Source organism: Melitaea cinxia, chromosome 30 (assembly GCF_905220565.1).
Source record: "Melitaea cinxia chromosome 30, ilMelCinx1.1, whole genome shotgun sequence".
NCBI classification, from domain to species: domain Eukaryota; kingdom Metazoa; phylum Arthropoda; class Insecta; order Lepidoptera; family Nymphalidae; genus Melitaea; species Melitaea cinxia.
This window is the reverse complement of record NC_059423.1, coordinates 2,669,095-2,691,131: the sequence shown is the minus strand read 5'-3', so window position 1 is coordinate 2,691,131 and position 22,037 is coordinate 2,669,095. Positions and strand designations below refer to the sequence as shown.

General features: G+C 35.6%; 1 protein-coding gene across 1 annotated transcript in view; it reads left to right on the top strand.

Moving 5' to 3' along the window:
• LOC123668177 (homeobox protein PKNOX2-like) overlaps positions 1 to 20,466 on the top strand; it is a 46,347-nt gene extending 25,881 nt beyond the window's left edge. Inside the window, exons 2-11 of the mRNA XM_045601967.1 lie at positions 7,093 to 7,194; positions 9,072 to 9,261; positions 10,227 to 10,356; positions 11,465 to 11,541; positions 14,397 to 14,475; positions 16,004 to 16,078; positions 17,123 to 17,265; positions 18,624 to 18,759; positions 19,260 to 19,340; positions 20,348 to 20,466. Coding sequence (XP_045457923.1) covers positions 7,121 to 7,194; positions 9,072 to 9,261; positions 10,227 to 10,356; positions 11,465 to 11,541; positions 14,397 to 14,475; positions 16,004 to 16,078; positions 17,123 to 17,265; positions 18,624 to 18,759; positions 19,260 to 19,340; positions 20,348 to 20,466 — 1,104 coding nt within the window. The 5' untranslated portion in view covers positions 7,093 to 7,120. The remainder of the gene's footprint in view (positions 1 to 7,092; positions 7,195 to 9,071; positions 9,262 to 10,226; positions 10,357 to 11,464; positions 11,542 to 14,396; positions 14,476 to 16,003; positions 16,079 to 17,122; positions 17,266 to 18,623; positions 18,760 to 19,259; positions 19,341 to 20,347) is intronic.
• The last annotated feature ends 1,571 nt before the right edge of the window (positions 20,467 to 22,037 follow it).

Sequence of the window (22,037 nt, the reverse complement as noted above, 5' to 3'; positions counted from 1 at the left end):
CCTTATTTTTGAAGGATGTTATCAAATTAATCTTATACTTGTCTTAATTATTTATCTATAGTTACAGTGAAGGTATCAGTATCACCGATTGGGAATGTAGATTCTGCCAAGAGAGATCAAAGAAAGATGAAAAAAACTCTGCAGTTACTCTTTAAAACAAAAAGAAAACACACACAACTGTGAACAATTAAGTATACGCCAAATCTATAATACTAATATTATAAAGCTGAAAATTTGGTTTGATGGTTTAAACGCCCTAATCTCAGGAACTACTGGTTCGAATTGAAAAAATGTTTTTATGTTAGATAGCCCATTTACCGACGAAGGCTATAGAGTATTTTTTTCTCAAATAACGCATGTAAAATCGCAGGGTACATCTAGTATAGTGTAGTATATTTTCATAGAGCAGATCATTTATTTCTGTGCCTATTTGTTTCTGCTAATATCACTCAAAGGAAAATACATATTTTTGCGCCTGTTTTCCTCGCCCTACTCTTTGCTTACGTAATTATGATGTTAGGTTGGTGGTGTACTTAGTAACTTGGTATTGAAGGGGAGGATAAAATATTTATTTAAGTAAAGAAAATCAAGCGTGAAATCCCCATATATCCATATATATTTATATCTTTATACGCATATTTTTAGCCGATTCAAAAAAAGGAGGAGGTTCTCAATTCGAATGTATTTTTTTTGTGTATCTTAACTTCATAATGTTTTTTACTGGGTTTACCGATTTGGATGATTCCACTTTAATCGAAAACTGGTGATTTTAGTGTAATACCATTTAAATTTGCTCAAAATCTGACGACTTTTTTTTAAGTTATTCTTAACTAGCGATCCGCCCCGGCTTCGCATGGTTGCAAAAACTATCAATGTTCCTCTATTATATTACGCATGTATTATACATATAAACCTTCCTCTTCAATCACTCTATCTGTTAAAAAAAACCGCACCAAAATCCGTTGCGTAGTTTTAAAGATTTAAGCATACATAGGGACAGAGAAAGCGACTTTGTTTTATACTATGTAGTGATAATGCGAATTTAATTGATTATTTTTTCGACTACCCACGTTATAGTAGGTACTTGGGGTTATCAATTGAAGTCGATTTTTTTTCGTTTGCGAGCAAACAATTATTACATTCATATTTATTATGGAATAATAATACAAGACAGGCAGCAGCGTCTTCGGTGCGACAAAGCCAACCCTGCGGTCACCAACCCGCCTGCCCAGCGTGGTGACTATGGGCAAAAACATGAGTCCACGTTATTTTTGGCGTAAACTTGTGGAGGCCTATGTCCAGCAGTGGATTGTATAGGCTGTAATGATGATGGAATAATAATAAAGATCATCAACAAACATTATAGTATTTATTTAAAAGTGTAAACTTATATATTTTTACCCTGTTGAATCCCTACCCTAATTTCAGAGTATACAAAACGCTTGCCCCTTTTTTCATGGGAGATATAAACGGAATATAATTATGTAACCCCTGCTTTCCCGTTACACGGTTCTCCGTGGCGTTTCATTGTTATCCCGGATAATATGTGTTTTATAAGCTTTTACTAGACACATTTTATATCATATAGTAATTTTATTTCTCGTATATAGTTCTTACAAAAAGATATAAAGGATTAAGATCCCGTGTGTTTAAAGTATTAAATAAATTAATTTATGTTGGTACTAGATTAATTTTTGTTATTAAAAAAAATGCTTAATTAATTTTTTTTTTATAGAATTCCTAATGTGTGGGTAACACAAAAATAAAATCGTACAAATTAAATTTTCTTTATCATTATTTTTTTTACAAAACCTGGGGCTTCTTGTCGGTTTTTCTCTGCAGAATCTGCATTCCGAACCGATGGAAGCTTCACTTCTAAAAATGATTATAATTTTAATTTGTATAATTGTGATTGCAGGCAAACGAAGAAAAACCGCCTTCGATTATATCGACAAGTAATACAACGTAGGTAGACAAAAAAATTGTCGAGTAAATACGCATTATCAAAGATTACTCCAAAAGTTATAATCAGATCTCGATGAAATTTAAATGTGACCACATGATAAACATCGGCTTTCGATTAAATTAAAAATGATCAAAATCCGTACACCCAGTAAAAAGTTATGCGGCTTTTCGAGAGTTTCCCTCGATTTCTCTGGAATACCATCATCAGATCCTGGTTTTCTTATCATGGTACCAAACTAGGGATATTTCCTTTCTAACGAAACAAGAATTATCAAAATCGGTTCATAAACGATGGAGTTATCCCCGAACATACATAAAATATATATATATATATATATATATATATATACGGTCGAATTGAGTAACCTCCTCCTTTTTTTGAAGTCGGTTAAAAATGATGTTTCGTAGGTGCTTACAAAATCAAAAATATTTTTATTCAAGTTAGCCTTAAGACTACAAGTGAATTTGTAATTTTACAAAATATTATTTTATTAGTCATTTATAAATTTTCTACTACGACTTACTTCCTACGACTAGCATCCAGCCCCGGCTATGCACGGGTATTTAACGAAAATTTCCAAAAAAAAATCCCTATTTTTTTTTTGAAAATATAATATGGCACATGTAACCCGTGGATAGTGTAGCTTCCCAATGAAATAATTTTTCAAATCGGTTCAGTAGTTTCGGAACCTATTCAATGCAAACAAACAATCAAATCTTTTCTCTTTATAATATTAGTATCGTACGATTTATTTTTTGTGTTACCCACACATTAGGGAATTCTAAACAATTTTAAATATCATATCAAAAATCGATCGTTCCAGCGTGGATCGAACCTGCATCTCCGACTTACCGTGTCGGTGCTGTAGTCAATTAAGCTATGGAACGATGTACCCGTTAGATCGAAATTTAATAATATGATGATTTTTTTTATATACGGAGACGAAGGTTCGATCCCCGCGTGAACGGATTTTTGATATGATATTTAAAATTGTTTATTATAGATAATGTTAAGCTAGCGCCGATACGGAATGTAGATTATTATTTTTGTATTACATAACTTATTTATCGAGGAAGTTTATAGGTTATAACATACTTTAGTACGTTTTTTCTTCAAATAAATGCGGGTACTTCAAAGCCAGCAGTTGGATGGTTATCCCGCCATCGGTCGGCTTCTTAAGTTCCAAGGTGGTTGTGGAACCTTGTTATCCCCTAGTCGCCTCTTACGACACCCACATGTGAAATACACAGGCCGAAGACGAGCAGCAGCGTCTTCGGCGCGACAAAGCTAGCCCTGCGGTCACCAACCAGCCTGCCCAGCGTGGTGACTATGGGCAAAACACATGAGTTCACTTTATTTTTGGTGTAAACTTGTGGAGGACTATGTCCAGCAGTGGACTGTATAGGCTGTAATGATGAAATGCGGGTACACCTCGAAGGTAGGTACAGTTAGTATATAAATAAAAATTTATCCCCGAGATGTAATGTACGCGCGTAACTTTCGAACGACGTTATCAGAACCAGGTTTGTGTAAAAGAAAATTAAAATAAAAAATCGATATATTCAGGAATAACACATCTCAGCATAAAGTTCGCTCGGTCAATAATTCTGTTCCTACAAAAACGAAAAAAAAAAACTTATTCAATTACATCGACAAGTAAATACGCGTTATTAGAGATAACTGAAAAAGTATTAGTTATATCTCGATTAAATTAAAACGAAACTACGCGACAAGCACGACCTTTAGATAACAAAAAAGAATAATTAAAATCGATCCACTCAGTAAAAAGTTATGAGGTCGAAATACAACGTAAGTGAACGAAAAAATAGTCAAGTAAATACCCATTATTAACGATAATTAAAAAAGCACTTGTCATATCTCAATTATATTTAAATAGATTATTCGATTAAAACAAATCATCGAAATCGATCCACTCAGTTATAAGTGCTGACGTAACAAGAAAAAAAAAATACCACCTATTTGAGAATGTCCTCCTTTTTTTTAAATCGGTTAAACAGTGTGTGTTAGTGCCGACACACGACTGGAGTTCCTTAAGAACGATATAAATCTCGCGTCACGTTGTTTGTCTGCGATGGACTCCTAAACTACTTTATCATTACAGCCTATACAGTCCACTGCTGGACATAGGCCTCCACAAGTTTACGCCAAAAATGCGTGAACTCATATGTTTTGCCCATAGTCACCACTCTGGGCAGGCGGGTTGGTGACCGCAGTACCGGCTTTGTCGGTTACTAAACTACTTAACCGATTTTAATCGAATTTGCACACCGTGTGCAGTTTGATCCAACTTGAAAGATAGGCTATATTTAATTTTGATATATGTAATTATTATATTTAAGAAAAAAAACTATACTAAGATAGCCGATACTAAGTTCGTCAAGTCAGCTAGTATTCTATATAATGAAGCATTATAATTATTTAAAACGTCACTGCTGTTTCGTTGTTCCACACAATTTCACTTCTCATATATTTATACCACCGACCTAATATTAAGGAGTACTCCTACGAATATAATATCTAGTTGTATAATCTCCAAGATTTGTACGTAAACATTTTTATAAACAGTCTAAGAAATATTAAATCACCCCCAAAATGGGGTGAAACGAGCCAACGTTGTATCTTATATCAATCCTGGTAACATTTGTGATAAATGCGACGCGTTAGGTTTTTAATATCCGTTTTTATTGCCCCGAGTTCGGTGTTACTACTATTTAGTTGTTTGTTCTCTTTGTTTATTGAATTTTTATAATGTAAACCTTTTACGTGAATCGAAATTCCTAGTGAGTATTTAATTATATCTATCTTCTATCTGCTATCTTCTATCTATTATCTATCTATACATATATAAAAGCGAAAGGTCACTCATCACGAAATCTCCGAAACTATAAGACCTACAAACTTGAAATTTGGCAGGTAGTCTCCTTATACTTAGGCATCCGCTAAGAACGGTTTTTACGAAATTCGACCACTAAGGGGGTAAAACGGGTTTAGAAGTTTGTATGAAAGTCCTATGTTTTTGAAGTAAGAGACTTGAAATTTAAAATTTATGTTCTATAGATAGTGAGAACGTGTTTAAATAATGTATCTTTAGAAATCAACTCCCTTTTGGGATTAAAACGGGGTATGGTAGGTTGACTCACTCATCACGAATTCTCCGAAACTATAACACCTACATACTTGAAATTTGGCAAGTAGGTTTTGTATAGGACGTAAACATCCGCTAAGAACGAATTTTACGAAACTCGACACCTAAGAGGATAAAACGGGGGTCGGAAGTTTGTATGAAAGGCCTATGTTTTTAAAGTAAGAGACGAAATTTAAAATGTATGCTCTATAGATGGTGAGGAGGGGTCCAAATAATGCATCGTAATCTATATATATATATATATATAAAAGCAAGGTCACTGACTCACTCATCACAAGAACTCAAAAACCGCTGGATGGTCCATCCATCCAGGATGGACAAAGATTAAATTTGAAATTAGATTATAGTTAGTAGACGTCCGCTAAGAACGGATTTTGCGATATTCCGCCGCTAAGGGGCTTTGATTGGAGTTGATAGTTTGTATGAAACATATACAGCAGCTATAAGTTCGCCTGCTAGGTTATTTATACTGCAGCCTGAAAATAAAACTAAAAATGTGGTGTATAGAGAGGTTTTATAAAAATAACTATTAAATTATACTAAATTGTGCTTTTTAAAAAGTTACTCAGTGTGATATAAGCATTTCAAGTGACTGAAATAAAAAATTGTATTAAGCATCTTAATAGCAATACATATCTTCATAACCACGTGGACGTAGTCGCGGGCAACAGTTAATGTATTATAAAACAAAGTCCCCAAAAATGTATGTGATCGATTCCCTCAAAATCTACTAGACGGATTTTCATGCGGTTTCACCAATGGAGAGAGAGCTTCAAGAGGAAGGTTTACGGAACGGCTAAGCCGATTTTGATGAGAGTTTCACTAGAAGTTTGCCGGGAAAACTTTGTGACACACTGATTTCAACGCGGGTGAAGCCACGGGCACAGCTAGTATATATATATATATATTACTTACAATTCTTTTAATTTTGTCAAAATACGAAGAAAATAGTACAATACTCTACTTTCGACCATTCATACCGAGGTACCGAAACTACCATCTGATGTTAAAAGGCTATCGTCGCCCATAGATCATCCATCAGTCCTTACAAGTCCACTGCTCGACGTAGACCTCACCTAATGCTCGCCAATCCATTCGGTCCTGTGCCCTCTGAAACCAGCGGAGCGCTGTTTTAACCGACTTCCAAAAAAGGAGGAGGTTCTCAATTCGACTGTATTTACCTTTTTTTATGTACATCAGAACTTTTGACCGGGTGGACCGATTTCAACAATTTTTTTTTTAATCGAAAGGTGATGTGTGTCAATTGGTCCCATTTAAATTTATTTGAGATCTAACAACTACTTTTCGAGTTATATCTAATAATGCGTTTTTACTTGACGCTTTTTTTGTCGACCTACGTTGTATTATACCGCATAACTTTCTACTGGATATACCGATTTGGATAATTCTTTTTTTGTTAAAAAGGGGATATCTCAAGTTTAGCACAATGATAAGGAAACCAGGATCTGATGATGGGATCCCAGAGAAATCGAAGGAAACTCTCGAAAATCCGCAATAACTTTTTACTGGGTGGTTCGATTTTGATAATTTTTAATTTAATGAAAAGCTGATGTTCATCATGTGGTCACATTTAAAATTTTATCGAGATCTGATAACTACTTTTTGAGTAATCTTTGATATCGCGTAGTTACTTGACTATTTTTCATCGATCTACGTTGTATTACTTGTCGATGTATTTGAAGTCGGTTTTTTTTTCGTTTGTCTGCAAACACAATTATCTTTAGGTCGTCAGTCCACCTGGTTGGAGGGCGGCCTGTATTTCTTTTGCCGAGACGTGGTCGCCATTTTAACATATATATGCCCATAGATACCTGTATCATTAGCTGAGATGCGGGTTGCTTTAGGGTATTTTAGCATCTTTACGCGTGTGTTTACTACCTTTAGGGAATTTTGTGTTAAATATAATGTTTATGTAATTCTTCTTCATTTATTCTTCTAGATGCGGTGGCGGTGGTGATATTGGCGGGATGCAGGGCGGCGGCGCGCCCGCCACTGACGTCGATCAGGCGCAGTTCGAGGCGGATAAGCGCGCTGTGTACAAGTTAGTATTGTTACGGGGCTGCGTTATTAAATTCGCGGTATTGAGTAAAAATAAAGACACAAAGTTATTTTTATTTTCGATATATCCACTTGCAAGACGGAATACATTTTTCAGACCTTTTAGTTATGTAACTTATTTATACCATCGTAAAAAAAATTTTGGCTTTATCCAAACAATATGATGAAACCGCTTCCTTAACCTCATCTTCAGTATAAAATTTCTTACCACGCAGTTCTTTTTTTCATTTTTGGAAATAGGTAATAATCAGTCGGGGCCGGATCTTGATTGTAACACAAATCATATTCACACTGATTCATTGTGATTTGAAATATCCAGCCGCCAGCGCTACACGACTCTTATGAACGGGTCATGCAATAACAGAACACGTTTGGTCAATTTTCTCTGTCTTTTTTTATCGCTTCTTTTGACTGTTCAAAAATTAAAGCATAGTATAGTATTAATTAAAGCATAGTATACATTGATTGTGTGGAATTTTGAAAATTGAAGTTACTGATACCCTGCTTAAACAAATTATACCACTTGTAAGGCCACTGTTTTTCCTGGGTAAGACTCCTCGTAAACCAACGAGATCTCATTCAGTGTGGTTTGAATAGACTTTCCTTGCTTGATAAGAAATTTCATTACCTCGCGATATTCGATTTTCACCATGCTTTGCACTATGTTCTCGATTGAGTGGTCAACGATAATTCAAGGACTAATGATCCGATTACAACAAAACTTGACATATATACTAATTATGAGTCACTTGACATGTTAATACTATAACGAACCCGCTTACCCTTTTCTAAAATTATCATTCTGCGAACTTAAAAACGCACCCTCATACCCGCTTTCGATTCAATCGTCATCTAAGACACTTCAGACCGTGTGGGTCTTGGCCGGGTCAAGTATTCTTTTCCAGCACATGTTTTTCACGGTATTTTCATTGTCCTCTTAGCTGACATCGGTTCCATCATAATTTAAGGTACTTAAGACCGATTAGGAGTTGGTTATTCAAGAATTCTTCTCAGAACAATACTCTTGTGATATTGTAGTGATACCTATACAGGTACCTAAGATATAGGTAGCCAGAACTTCGGGGGATGCTCTACAACGCGCTTGTGTGGCATCTGATGTTGAATGCGTCTTTAGGCAATGGTAAACGCCATTATCCTTACGTTTGTTTGAAAAACTCTCATCATCATCATCATCATAGCAGCCTTTCGCAGTCCACTACTGGACATAGGCCTCCACAAGTTCACGCCAAAAATGGCATGAACTCATGTGTTTTGCCCATAATCACCACGTTGGGCAGGCGGGTTGGTGACTGCAGTGCTGGCTTTGTCGCACCGAAGACGCTGCTGCCCGTCTTTTTCAGCAGTTAGATGGTTATCCCGCCATCGGTCGGCTTTTTAAGTTCCAAGGTAGAGTGGAACTGTGTTATCCCTTAGTCGCCTCTTACGACACCCACGGGAAGAGAGGGGGTGGCTACGAGTATATTCTTTGGTGCCGTAACCACACAGCATTATTTTAAAACATTATTGAAAAACTCTAGGGTATAAAAAAGCAAGCAAACGGTTTCGCTAAATATTACTATATTAGAATTTGATTAAACAAATATAAGCCGTATGTATCCCTTATAGTTTTGAAACACTGCGCAACGTTCATGGCATTTGGAGACTGTTGCGCTGGTGGTAGCGGGTTCGATCTCCGCACATAGCAAATATTTGTATTGGCGATATAGGTGTTTGTTGTTGTCTGGACTTTAAAACTTGTGTTTTATGTTTCCGGACCCCAGAAACAGGAGTTAACCGTAGTGGGGACCGTTGAGGGTCAGATATTTATATTATACTCTTAAAATACGTATTAAATTACAGACATCCCCTGTTTCCACTCCTGGCTCTTTTGCTTGAGAGATGCGAGCAGGCAACTGCAGGGGCGGAGCCCCCAGCGGCCGACGCCTTCGGTGCCGACCTCCAGGCCTTCGTGCAACACCAGAGGAGGGACAGGAGACCTTTCCTCGTCGACGACCCGGAGATCGATGGTCTGATGATTAAGAGCATTCAGGTGAGAAGGAATTTATGTCTTATTTTATTTAATGATTTTTTTTTATAAGAAAAATGTCGAGCTTAATGTTGCATTTGATTTGATGTATTTAACAGATACTTTTCTCGTTATCATATTTACCTATAAAGTTATTGAAAAATTTGTCTAATCCAATTTTATCGTATATATAATGTTATCCAATTAGTCATCAGTTTTTAATTTTTATCATCAGTTTAATTTATCAGTAACTTATCAATACTAGTCTTATTAAGATGTATTATAGATATAATTATATTATCTATTTTTATCTATGACTTCTAAACCTACTGAACCAATTTTGCTTTACACTTATATTATTATGAAGCTATGTTATTTGGAAATATAAAAATAATTGTGTTTGCTCGCAAACGAAAAAAAACCGACTTCAATTACATCGACGAGTAATACAACGTAGATCGACGAAAAAATAGTCAAGTAACTACGCGTTATCAAAGATTACTCAAAAAGTAGTTATCAGATGACATAAACATCAGCTTTCGATTACATTAAAAATTATCAGAATCGGTACACCCAATAAAAAGTTATTGCGGATTTTCAAGAGTTTACCTCGATTTCTCTGGGATTCCATCATCAGATCCTGGTTTCCTTACCATGGTACCAAACTAGAAATATTCCCTTTCCAACAAAAAAAGAATAATCAAGTTATGTGGTATAATACAACGTAAGTCGACGAAAGAAGCGTCAAGTAAAAACGCATTATTAGATATAACTCGAAAAGTAGTTGTTAGATCTCAAATAAATTTAAATGGGACCAAATGACACACACCACCTTTCGATCAAAAGAAAATTTGTCGAAATCGCTCCACCCAGTCAAAAGTTCTGAAGTAACATACATAAAAAAAAAAATACAGTCGAATTGAGAACCTTCTCCTTTTTTGGAAGTCGGTTAAAAATCATTGATCCAGTATTTACGTTTCCCCTTTCAGGTTCTAAGGATTCATCTTCTAGAACTAGAAAAAGTCCAAGAGCTGTGTAGAGATTTCTGCGGGAGATACATAGCGTGCTTGAAGACTAAAATGCAGAGTGAGAATTTACTTCGAACGGACTACAGTACTGGTTTGTATTGATTATTTAAAAAAAAAACGAGCGTGCTTTAAACCACACGACTGAAGTCAAACTTACGAAACGTAACTCTCTCTCTTTCTATCTTCACTAACTCATATTTCCCTGTCAACTTCCGTTCACCTCGCCCGATCACACTTTTCATAACAGTTTGTTCAATCACAATAAAATATTGCCTATGTCACTCCTGAATAGTGTAGCTTAGACTTTTCGTGATAGGATCAGTATTTGTGAAGATTACCCCCTACAAACAAACAAAGTTAGAAACTTTACCTCTTTATAATATTATTATTAGTATAGATAAGTGTACGAAATTTCATACTCCTCCGTCCGCGCAATTTTCGTAAAAAGGGGTACAAAGTTTTTGCTTCACGTATTAATAATTGTTATTATCATGGCTTAGTTATAATAATTAAGTTATAATAATTTTTTAACTCGTTTGCCAAGCAGAGGTTGGTCTTAATAAAATTTGCTATTTATTGCCAAATTTCTTGGCACATTTATTTTGTGGCAACAGGTGTGCAGTTAGTACTAAATATGCAGATAGTTATCACATTCATTTGTATCAACTATTTTGTTACTCTTAGTTTTAAATATACACTATCTGTACCCCAGTTTGGTCTGCCATTGTTATCCCTTTTATGAAGCCCAAATTAAATATTTACTCCATGCTCCATGTCCAACTAAGGTAGGGCACAGCAGGAATTTCCTGCTCAAAATATGGAGCAGCCCGACTGGGATAGTACCTCGACCTTACAGAAGATCACAGCAAAATAATACTGTTTTCAAGCAGTATTGTGTTCCTGTTGGTGAGTAAGGTGACCAGAGCTCCTGGGGGATTGGGGATAGGGTCGGCAACGCGATTGCGATGCTTCTGGTGTTCCAGACGTCTATAAGCTACGGTAATCGCTTACCATCAGGTGAGCCGTACGCTTGTTTGCCGACCAAGTGATATATAAAAAAAAATGTACTGCGTATTCCGGGTATCAAAGTTATTTTAAATCTAATGTTCAGGGTTTCATGTTTGTGTGTTTTTTAGATATCTCCTTTACTTACTTTACATTGTTTTTTTTTTTTAATATTTGTTTCTTTAAAATTTCAGGTGGAGTGGAGAGTAACAATAACTTGTCCGGACCAATGGATGACCACTCGAGTACATCAAACTCGCCGCAGTATCAGGTGACTAGCTATATCATAGCTATATTTCACCATTTACCGTATCAGTGCATGGCATATAACAATGTATATAATGTAGTTTAATAAATAAATCTAATAACAAAAAAAAAAAGAAATTAAACACGAGCAATCAAAATTAAAAAGTACAAATGCCTTAAAGAAAATCAATTAAAAAAAAAATTGTTTTAACTGTTAAACCGTACATTATTTATGTTGCACTTTTTATCATATCCATTGTATTTTTTTTCTGACAATAAATATAAACAAAAAAAATTAGTCCCGATTTTTTAAGCTGAACTGAATCATCCCGTAAACGTTCCACTGTTGGATCCTTTCTCCATGAAGGAGAAGGGTTGGAGCTTAATCTACCACAATGCTCCACTGTTGGTTGACGGATATATTCCCGGTTATGAGTAACGGTAGGGAGACCCACAAGCACTAATACCAGTCTATATGGTACCCCCTAGTCTATTACAGCGATTTTTTTTTTTTATGTCACTAGGTCGGCAAACAAGCGTACAGCTCACCTGATGGTAAGCGATTACCGTAGCTTATAGACGCCTGCAACACCAGAAGCATCGCAAGCGCGTTGGCGACCCAATCCCCAATCCCCCCAGGAGCTATGGTCACCTTACTCACCAACAGGAACAATACTGCTTGAAAACAGTATTATTTAGCTGTGATCTTCTGTAAGGTCGAGGTACTACCCCAGTCGGGCTGCTGCATATTTTGAGCTGGAAATTCCTGCTGTGCCCTACCTCAGTGAAATGGCTTTACATACCCAATAAATGTTTATAATCACAAAGCTGAAAGCCTATTTTGTACCTAAACTGCTTCTGTTTGACAAAATTTTCGTATACACCAGAAATAGTATGAAATAGGGTCACCCTACTACTAATTGCCGGTCATTTAAATTAAAGATCGAGAAAGTTCTGGGTTTTTTCTTTGAACGATCGTTCGTACTGTAGTTTGTTGCGCCGAAATAAATTTAAAAGGCAAATATTTTGTCATTTATATTTTTGACTTATTAAAAAAATGTCCAATACTTGGTATTCTTAACGTTGTGAATGTGAATTTAACATCGCTCTTGTGATAATTCTTCTTTTTTCTTATGTTTTAATGCTTTTTCGACTCTATAACCTCGAAACCGTCGTATTTATTTTATAATTTGGTTGTTATTTTTCTATGGCCATTTTATCCTAAGTGTGCTGGTAATATGGTCATAATTTTTCAGACTTCTATGACCATACGTGTTCATATCTGCTAACCATTTCTGTTTCACGGGCACATACCCCTTCAATGAGTCAATTATTCCATATATTGCCTTCGTATCAGACACTTCATTAGGAGAAGAATCACAAAATAAAACGCTAATAGAAACAGCCTTCAAAGAGTCAAAGTCACCTCTATCAGAAACATTAAAACCTTTAACATGTACTATCAAAACTCTTAAGGCATTAAATCCAATGTTAGAAATTGACAATCCTGGAAGAAAACGCTTACCACAAGAAACTTTCAGCTAAACAATACTGTTCTAAACTAGCATTGAGTTCCTATTAGTGTGGCAGAGAGATGGGCAGGGTAGAGGGTTAGAGTTAGGGTCGGCAATGCGCTTGCTATGCTTCTGGTGTTGCAGGCGTCTATAGGTCTCGGTAATCGCTTACCATCAGGTGATCCGAACGTTTGCTTGTCGATCTAGTTATATAAAAGAGAAAGAAATAAAGAATGGAGAAGAAATATAAAAATGTAATCAAAATTCACGAATTTCGTACATAGAGGGTGGTATAATAAATGTGGATGGCGAAAATACACCTAGAAAATATTGTTAATATAATTGTACAACATGTATGGTATAAAACAACAAAAATCAAAGATTGTATTCTTTTGTTTTTCTGGAATAGATGTATAAATATGTAAACCTTTTCGGAAAAAAGGAAAGGAAAATTGTAAAGACAAGGAAAATTAGGAAAAAAGGACGAAAAAATAACATGCCATCTTGTAATTTGGCTATTGATATCTGAGATGGATATGTCGAGAAGATGGCCACTAACGTAAACATAACGTGAAGTATTATTACAATGAGTATTTATATTTCTAACAATACAATTGTCGACGCGTTGGCGCAACGCGCGTTCTTCGATCCCCGCACATGACAACTATTTGTATTGGCCATACAGATGTTTGCCGTAGTCAGGGTGTTTGTGCTGTTCTTGTACGTCTTCCCAGCGTACATCGGAGAGCATTATAAGCCGTCGGTCCCGGTTGTTATCACTTTCATCTGATAGCGGTCGTTACTCATAGTAGGGAATATATCTGCCAACCCGCATTGGAGCACGTGGTGGATTAAGTTCTTATCCTTCTCCTACATGAGGAAAGAAGCCTATACCCAACAGTGGGATATTACAGGCTGCAGCGTAGCGTAGCGTAGCGTAGCGTAGCATAGCGTAGCATAGCGTAGCGTAGCATAGCGTAGCATAGCGTAGCATAGCGTAGCATAGCGTAGCATAGCGTAGCATAGCGTAGCGTAGCGTAATGTAATACAATTGTAAGCAACACCTGTATATTCATAAGATTAAATAAAAGTTTAATTAGAACATGTGTTTTTTTATTTTTATAAATATTAAATTATACTTACAAAATACAACCTTAAACACCTCCAACAACAATTTCATGCCTCTCGTTTGTATCCACTCTGTATATACTGCCGTGCGTAGATAAAAGGCAGTGTAACTGATTTTAAATTTATGAGTATAATTTAAAAATACCTTGGGGAGGCCTACGTCCAGCAGTGGACGACGAAACTTTATCCGCCACGCTGCGTGGTGGCGGATAAAGTTATCGCTAGTGACCGCCCGCAGTCGCCCGGCCCGCCGCCCGCCGCGCCCGCCTTCCCGCCCTTCCCCGTCGCCGACCTGCCCTACGCGCACCGGGAGCCCCGTGAGTATCTTACTACTAATTTAATTTGACAAGAAAAAAAACTGTAACACTAACCTACGATCTAATTAAAAAAAAAAAAAAACTTATTTTTTTTATTCCTTATTTAAATAGGTCGGGGTTCAATTTAACAAGAAATAAACTGTAACACTAACCTACAATCTAATTTTAAAAAAAAAAAAAACTTTTATTTTTTTATTTTTTATTCCTTATTTAAATAGGTCGGCGAAAAAGTTTCTTCGTATTTTATATAGAACTACAAAGTAAGATTTTACGAACTTTGCTTACATTTGTTAATATATATGTACAATTAGGTTTCTTTTATTGAATTCATATGACACCCGTATATCGATTTTTTTGTATAGCATTTTCTAAATTCCAAAATTAGTCAAAACTGTTTTATGGTCTTCAATTATATCATAACTACTTAAATGTCGATTTAGCTGAATTTTTCAAAAATGTAATTGGGCGATCAGAAAGATCCATCGAAATATCATGACCGATAACAGTGAAATCAAGTTTGTGCTACTTACTGTTTACCCTCCAGCGCGGGGGCGCCAGAGAGTTATGTCAGACTCCTACTGACTAACAACCACCACGTGTGAGCAGTCGTCCACCTTGGGCGAGGGGGGGGGGGATGAGGTCACGCTAGCATTCGCCACATCAACTCTTACTGACACTGCATTAGGTTCATAAGCGTGACAAATTATTTATCGGCTTGCGTCGCATTTGTTCCTTTTTTTAAAGTAGAACTTTAAAACGTACTGAATTATTCAAATGAAAATGAAAAGTGGCGGAAAACTGTTTTATTCCTTTTTAATTTCATTTTTAAAATATTGCCCTTTCATGATATCAAAACCAGCCAGTTACAAACTAGAAAATAGGAAAAGACTATTTCCCCGAGCTATTATTAAAAATCTATTTGATTAATTTCCTTCTTTGAGAATTAAAATTACGATTCAAAGGAGAAATACTGCCAGCGTTCTTGGCACCATTCTACGCAGATATGATTTATACCAATATGAAAAAAACAAACAATCTTATTTCTTGCGAATTTAAGATACAAAAACAAAATAATAATAATGATAATAACAGAACTTTATACATTTCAATTACCTTGTAAAATTATTTAATAATTTTAGTTTTACAAACCTCTTTTATTTTAAATTTAAACAAAATTTAAAAATCAATCATAGACAATAAATAAATTATCAAGATATAAATTTTTAAATTTTCATAGAATTTATGAACACTTGATTCTACGCGACTTATCAAAATTGTTATTTTGAAACTCCCGGTATTAAGCCAACGGCAAATCATGTAGAATCAAAAATTTAAGATAAAAAAATGTATTAATTAAACAGATTATAAATAATAATTGATATAATTATACCACAATTGTTTGTTTATAATTAATACTTAAGCTTCGCATTGTATGATTGATAAATATGTTCACAATACTGTACAATTTTGATGATAAATTATCTTAACATTTTAGTTCATTAAGAAAATATGTAAAAAATATTTTCAGCCGGTCTCGTGGTCCAAGGTTCGACTCCCATCGGTCAAATCGGAGCCGGGCTAATATCTACGGATTCCTTTACGGGTAAGATTATATCTAATTTAAAAAAAAAAATCTCGTGTCACAATGTTTGTTACAGAATTCCTTCGAAACCGGTTGACTGTTTACAATTTTTTTTTTGTGTATTTGGTAGGTCTAAGAATAGGAGGGATTTTTTAATATCCTTATAAATATATTATAGATTTACTAAATCTATAATAAATAAAAATTAATGAACGGAATGTCGCATAACTTCCGAATGACTCTGTGTTAGTTAGGTCTTATTAAAAAAAAGTTATCGATATATTTAAAAAATGGCGGTCAACTACCTTAATATAAAAATAGGTACTATATTTTTTATACCACTAAGGTGTCAGACAAGCGTACCGTCCAACTGATTAGTATGGATGGTAATCGTTTACCTCAATGGACGCCTCTAACACCAGATGTTGTTGGGACCTTTCAGATACTTCCCACCCACAACCTGTGAAACCAAAAGTTAGAATAAGATTAGATATTTTTTTTTTTTTTTTTATTATATTTTATTAAAGTTAGATAATCACCAAGCAACAAAAAATATACACATAAGCGTCTGTCCCTAAGGTAGGCAACGTATTGGCTATATTTTAGTTAACAACCGATTTATGCATATTACATAATAATAAATACATACATATATGAGTAAACGTATACTACACCCACACTCACTGCAGGAATTGACCCCATTACCCCCGGGACAGAAAGCAGAGTCACTGCTAATTTAACCACCGGGCTAATCAGAATAAATGTATAACTTAAAAACTACTATAAGGCCCTGTTGCACCAGTTGTAGATAACGCTATTTGACGGATGAAGATACAAATAGTGGGAGGTAGAATAGGCCAGTAGGACCTGATTCTCCTCAATTAATGAGCTGCAACTTTAACGTTAATATATTCGAACAGAAATATCTTATAAATATAGTAGAACTCGATGGTAAAAAAAAGGATAATGAAACAAAAACTTTTCACTATCGGATGCTGTCATCCGTCAAATAGAGTAATCCACAACTGTTGAAACAGGCTCTAAATCTAATATTTATCCTCCCAGGTACGAACTCCAACTCCTGTTCATCGGTGTCAGGCTCCCCCCCGCCCCCGGGCGGTGATGATGAAGAGGAGGGGGGTAAACGAGGAGTGCTGCCAAGACACGCCACGCAAGTGATGAGAGCTTGGTTGTTCCAGCATCTTGTGGTATGGGTTTATGTTGTTTGTTCAAAACTGGTATATAAACAATGGATTCTATGATACGGGACTTACCGATATTATTATTTTGAAACTCCCAAAGTTAACAAAAAAAAAAAAAAATAGAGTGTGTGCTTAATACGATGTGCTTAATACGATGTGCTTAAGTGTCGCACGGCAGAAGTGAAAACTTAATTGGCTATCGCAATCAAGCAATAACGTAATAAGTCCCGAGTTCACCCGATCGAGCTTTTCCGCTCAGCAGCGAAGAGCAGCTGTCTATACCTTTCTCGCTCGGGTTCACTCGGCGATCCCGAGTTCACCTGATCGAGCCTTTCACTTCAGAGCGTGACGTATCAGCCTAGATTACTACCTACAAAAAAATGTGTGCGTGGTGCGCGAAAAGTTTTCACTTTAAAAAAGAAAAAAAAAACAGTTTCAAAATAATAATTATCAGATCGTTCGTATCAACAGAAAATGGTCACGATTGCTTTCGTTTTCTTTATCGATCGTAGTTTCTATGCATTGGACCTTCAAAACTACTGCAAACAGTGACAATACACGTACGTGTGAATTTAATTTAATAAATTAAAAGTTAAAAATGGATAGCGACGATGATATTTGTACGCCTCCGGATATTCTAGAATTGGCAACAAAATTAACTCACAATCTTTTGCCAGAAAAATCTAGAAAATTATATGAAAAAGAATATAATAACTTATTCCGACTCCGTCTACGAGCTCTATTGCTTGCCCCGCGACCGCTACAGCTGTAGATCAATAATTAACATTAACTTTCAAAATTGTACCATCCAAAATTTGAATAATTATTATAAATAAACTATTGTCAGCTTTTACTCTTGTTGTTTGATTAATTGCATTAGTGAAGATAAAGTAGTGTATGCAACTGCATATAACACGGGTATTAAAACACTCGTTACTATTATGAAACTCGCTGCGCTCGTTTCATAAACTCACACTCGTGATTTAATACCCTTCATTATATGACAGTTGCATAAACTACTATTTTTTTTTTCTTAAAATAGCATAGAATACTTTTTCTTTCTTTTTCTCTTTACAATTTAGTATGTACAATTTATTATATATTGTTTTTTTTTGTGTATAAATCATTTAGTCATTAAGTCTCTGCAATGTTTGTGATGACCCAAATAAATATATTTTTCTTCCTTTCTTTATTGATATAGCCCGTATCCCCCGTTATTGTCCCTTCAGCACGCGAACCTTTATTCTAGAGATACTACTTGGCATAGTTGTATGCAACTAATACGGCATTCCCCCAATAGTCGAACTTCACATAATCTTAGAACTACCGATATCCACTGTGTCATGTAATACGGCCTGCCCCAGCACCCCTACCCCACGGAGGAGGAGAAACGCTCGCTGGCCGCCCAGACGCGCCTCACGCTGCTGCAGGTCAACAACTGGTTCATCAACGCGAGACGACGCATCCTCCAGCCCATGTTGGACTGCCAGGATAAGCCGGGTATACTCACTTATCTATATATTCACTAATTGGGACTATAAAACGTCTAGTTACATAATTTAATCGTTAAGACTGCCACGAATAAAAACTTCTGTTAAATTAATATTCATATCAATAAAACTGAGGCACAGCAGGAAATTTTCTGCTTAATATATTGAGCGGCCCGACTGGAGTAGTATGATTTATTTTGTTGTACACCACAAATATATTACAAACAAAGCATAAAGATAGTTACAGACAGTGAAGTACAATGGGCGGACTTATGGCTAACTAGCCATTTCTTCCAGACAACCCATACAGAGTTAGTTTAATTTAGTAGTACCTCGACTTTACAGAAAATTATAGCTAAATAATACTGCTTTCTCACGGGGGGATTGGGGGTAAGGTCGACGGGGGCAAAGCGCTTTCGGTATTAAGGCGTTTAAAAACTTAGTAATAATAAGTTGTGTGTGATTGGATATTTCTTTAAGAGTCATTAATCAAAACGTTTTTCGTTGCAGGCGGAAAGAAGAGTAAAAACGGATCGTCAATAAGCAAAAGATACTGGCCCGACGCTCTCACCAATGCACAGTTTACTGCAGGTTAGTTACTTAGATCAATAGATATATAGCGGATTAAAAGCCGACCGATGGCGGGATAACCATCCAACTGCTGGCTTTGAAATACACAGACCGAAGACGGGCAGCAGCGTCTTCGGTGCGACAAAGCCAGTATACTGCGGTCACCAACCCGCCTGCCCAGCGTGGTGACTATGGGCAACACAGATGAGTTCACGTTATTTTTGGCATGAACTTGTGGAGGCCTATGTCCAGCGGTGGACTGTTATAGGCTGTAATGATGATATATACCGGATATGATAGAGATTAATTAGATTCTACGATTTCTTGGGCTAAAAAAATTAATCATATTCGAATCCGAATTATTAAAGACAACTCGATACTACAAAAAGACGACGCGATACGTTGGCACAACGATCACTGGCTTATGGTTATTGAACTGGTGGTTGCGGGTTCGATCCCCGTTCACGGCAAACACTTGTATGCGTCATACAGATGCATGCCGTGGTCTGGTCGTTTGTGCTCGTGTATTGTGTGTGTTCCCAGACTTCTGACACAGGAGTAAATCCTGGTAGTGGTGTTGAGTGTGATGCTTTTATTTGTTTACTAGCTTCTGCCTGCGACTTCGTCCACGTGGAATAGTAATAATTCTGTCAGACATGATTTTTGAAAAACTTTTACTATGTAAGCAGGGCACGCAGCGGAAGCTCTCAAGAGGAAAAATCTCGATTTTGAAATATTCTTCAATGGTGCTTTAAGCGTCATGATATTATAAAGCTCAGTAGTTGGATCAGTAGTTGCTGAGATTAGCGCGTTCAAACAAACAAACAAACTCATCAGCTTTTATAATATTAGTATAGATTTAATACATGTGTTCGATGCATATCCCTTCATATAAAAGCTCATTAATAACGTTATGACTTATATGTAAACCGAATTTTCAGGTTCAGTGAATATAAAAATAAATAAGTGAATAAAGTTTAAATAACTTTAAATAACTTCACTTAACACCAAATGCTTTTCCTTCCTAGGCCTACTCTCATCATCAGAAGACGAGGATCAGGAAGGTGAACAGTCTGGCGATGAACAAGAGTCGCAGAGTGAAGAGCAGAGTGAGACTTACCCACCCATACAGCAAAGTATGCATTGAGGTAAGTAAACAAACAGCAACCATAATTTACTAAGGAACTGTTTCAATGGATGCCATTAACTGAGGTAGGGCGCAGTAGGAAATATTCTGATCCAAATCTGGAGAGCCCGACTGGGGTAGAACCTCGACCTTACAGAAGATCACAGCTAAATAATATTGCTCTCAATCAGTGCTATGTTCTTGTTGGTGAGTAAGGTGACCAGAGCTCTTGGGGGGGGGGGGGGGGGGTATCCACAACTCGTAAAAGAGGCCCTTAAACTTAGCAGTTATTAAAAATAATCTTGTCTCTTTCCAGCACTATAAAGTTAGCGCAGGACAGCACGACACAAACAAAAAGACAAAACTGTGTATACCATAGATAATAAGTAGCCGTAATGACATGTATACGTAATAATTACCTCACTATTTTAAACTAATATTCAATAGTCGCTTCTGTGTCTCTTACGTAAAATAGACAATAAATAAAAATCGATTTTAATAAATAAATTATCGATTCGTAATATCGATTTAAAATCGATAATATTGTCTATTTTATGTGAATGTAAATTTAATAGTATTAAAAAGCAATCTTCTGCGCTTTTCTATGTTTATTTTGAGCTGTTTGATTTTTTTATTGGGGAGTGATTTTGATGAAAAAATATCGCAGAAGATATTTCGGAATTGCGTATTGTTTTCTCTTTATTTTTTGATATGGCAACCTTTTAAATCAAATCAAAATAACTTTCTTCTTCTTTATCTTCTTCTTAAAATGGCTTTCAATAACAAAATAACTTTATTCAAATAGGCTTCGAAAGGGCTTTCGAATCTTTATTTTACATATTAAAATTTTAAAGGTGATTATTATTTTTATAAGTAAATCTACCACAGATTCAGAATGTAGATTTTACAGAGTAGAATCGGCAAGAACTTCCGCAGTTACTTTTTCAAAAATAATATATAAACTGTGTTTTAATACAAAATCAGTAATACCTTGCATGAAAAACAGCGCGACTAAGTCCACATATTTATTTATTTATTTATTCTTAATGTACACCGAAATACAGACACATATAAAGAAAGATACATCTTTGTCAGCTATGTAATCCTGCACCGAATAATAAGCTTTATCTATTAATGTCTTTTTAATAAATACTTTAAATTTATGTGGAGATAATTTCATACCATAACCAAGAAAGGAGACGTAATTTTGTACAGTCGAAAAACACACAACTTACAAAATCATACATTTGCAGAAGCAACAAATATTTTGTAATTTTACTGTATATATATTCTAATTAGTTTGATCATGTCTAATTACCTATGCTAAACTTTTAAACTATTGTTGCCATATCATAAAATAAAACCCAATAATTTTACACAGCTTTAATATACTGAAAAAAAAAGAAATTTATTTACCGCTTAATTATTCTGTATTGTCAATTTTTTGACCGGTTGTGAATAATGTAGTTTTATTTTTCAATTTCACCGACTGAACAGATGAAAAAATAGTAATAAGGGTATTTTTTAACACGAAAACAAGAAAAAGAGAACTATAGACAAAACCGTCCATAGACAAATTGTATTTATTTGTA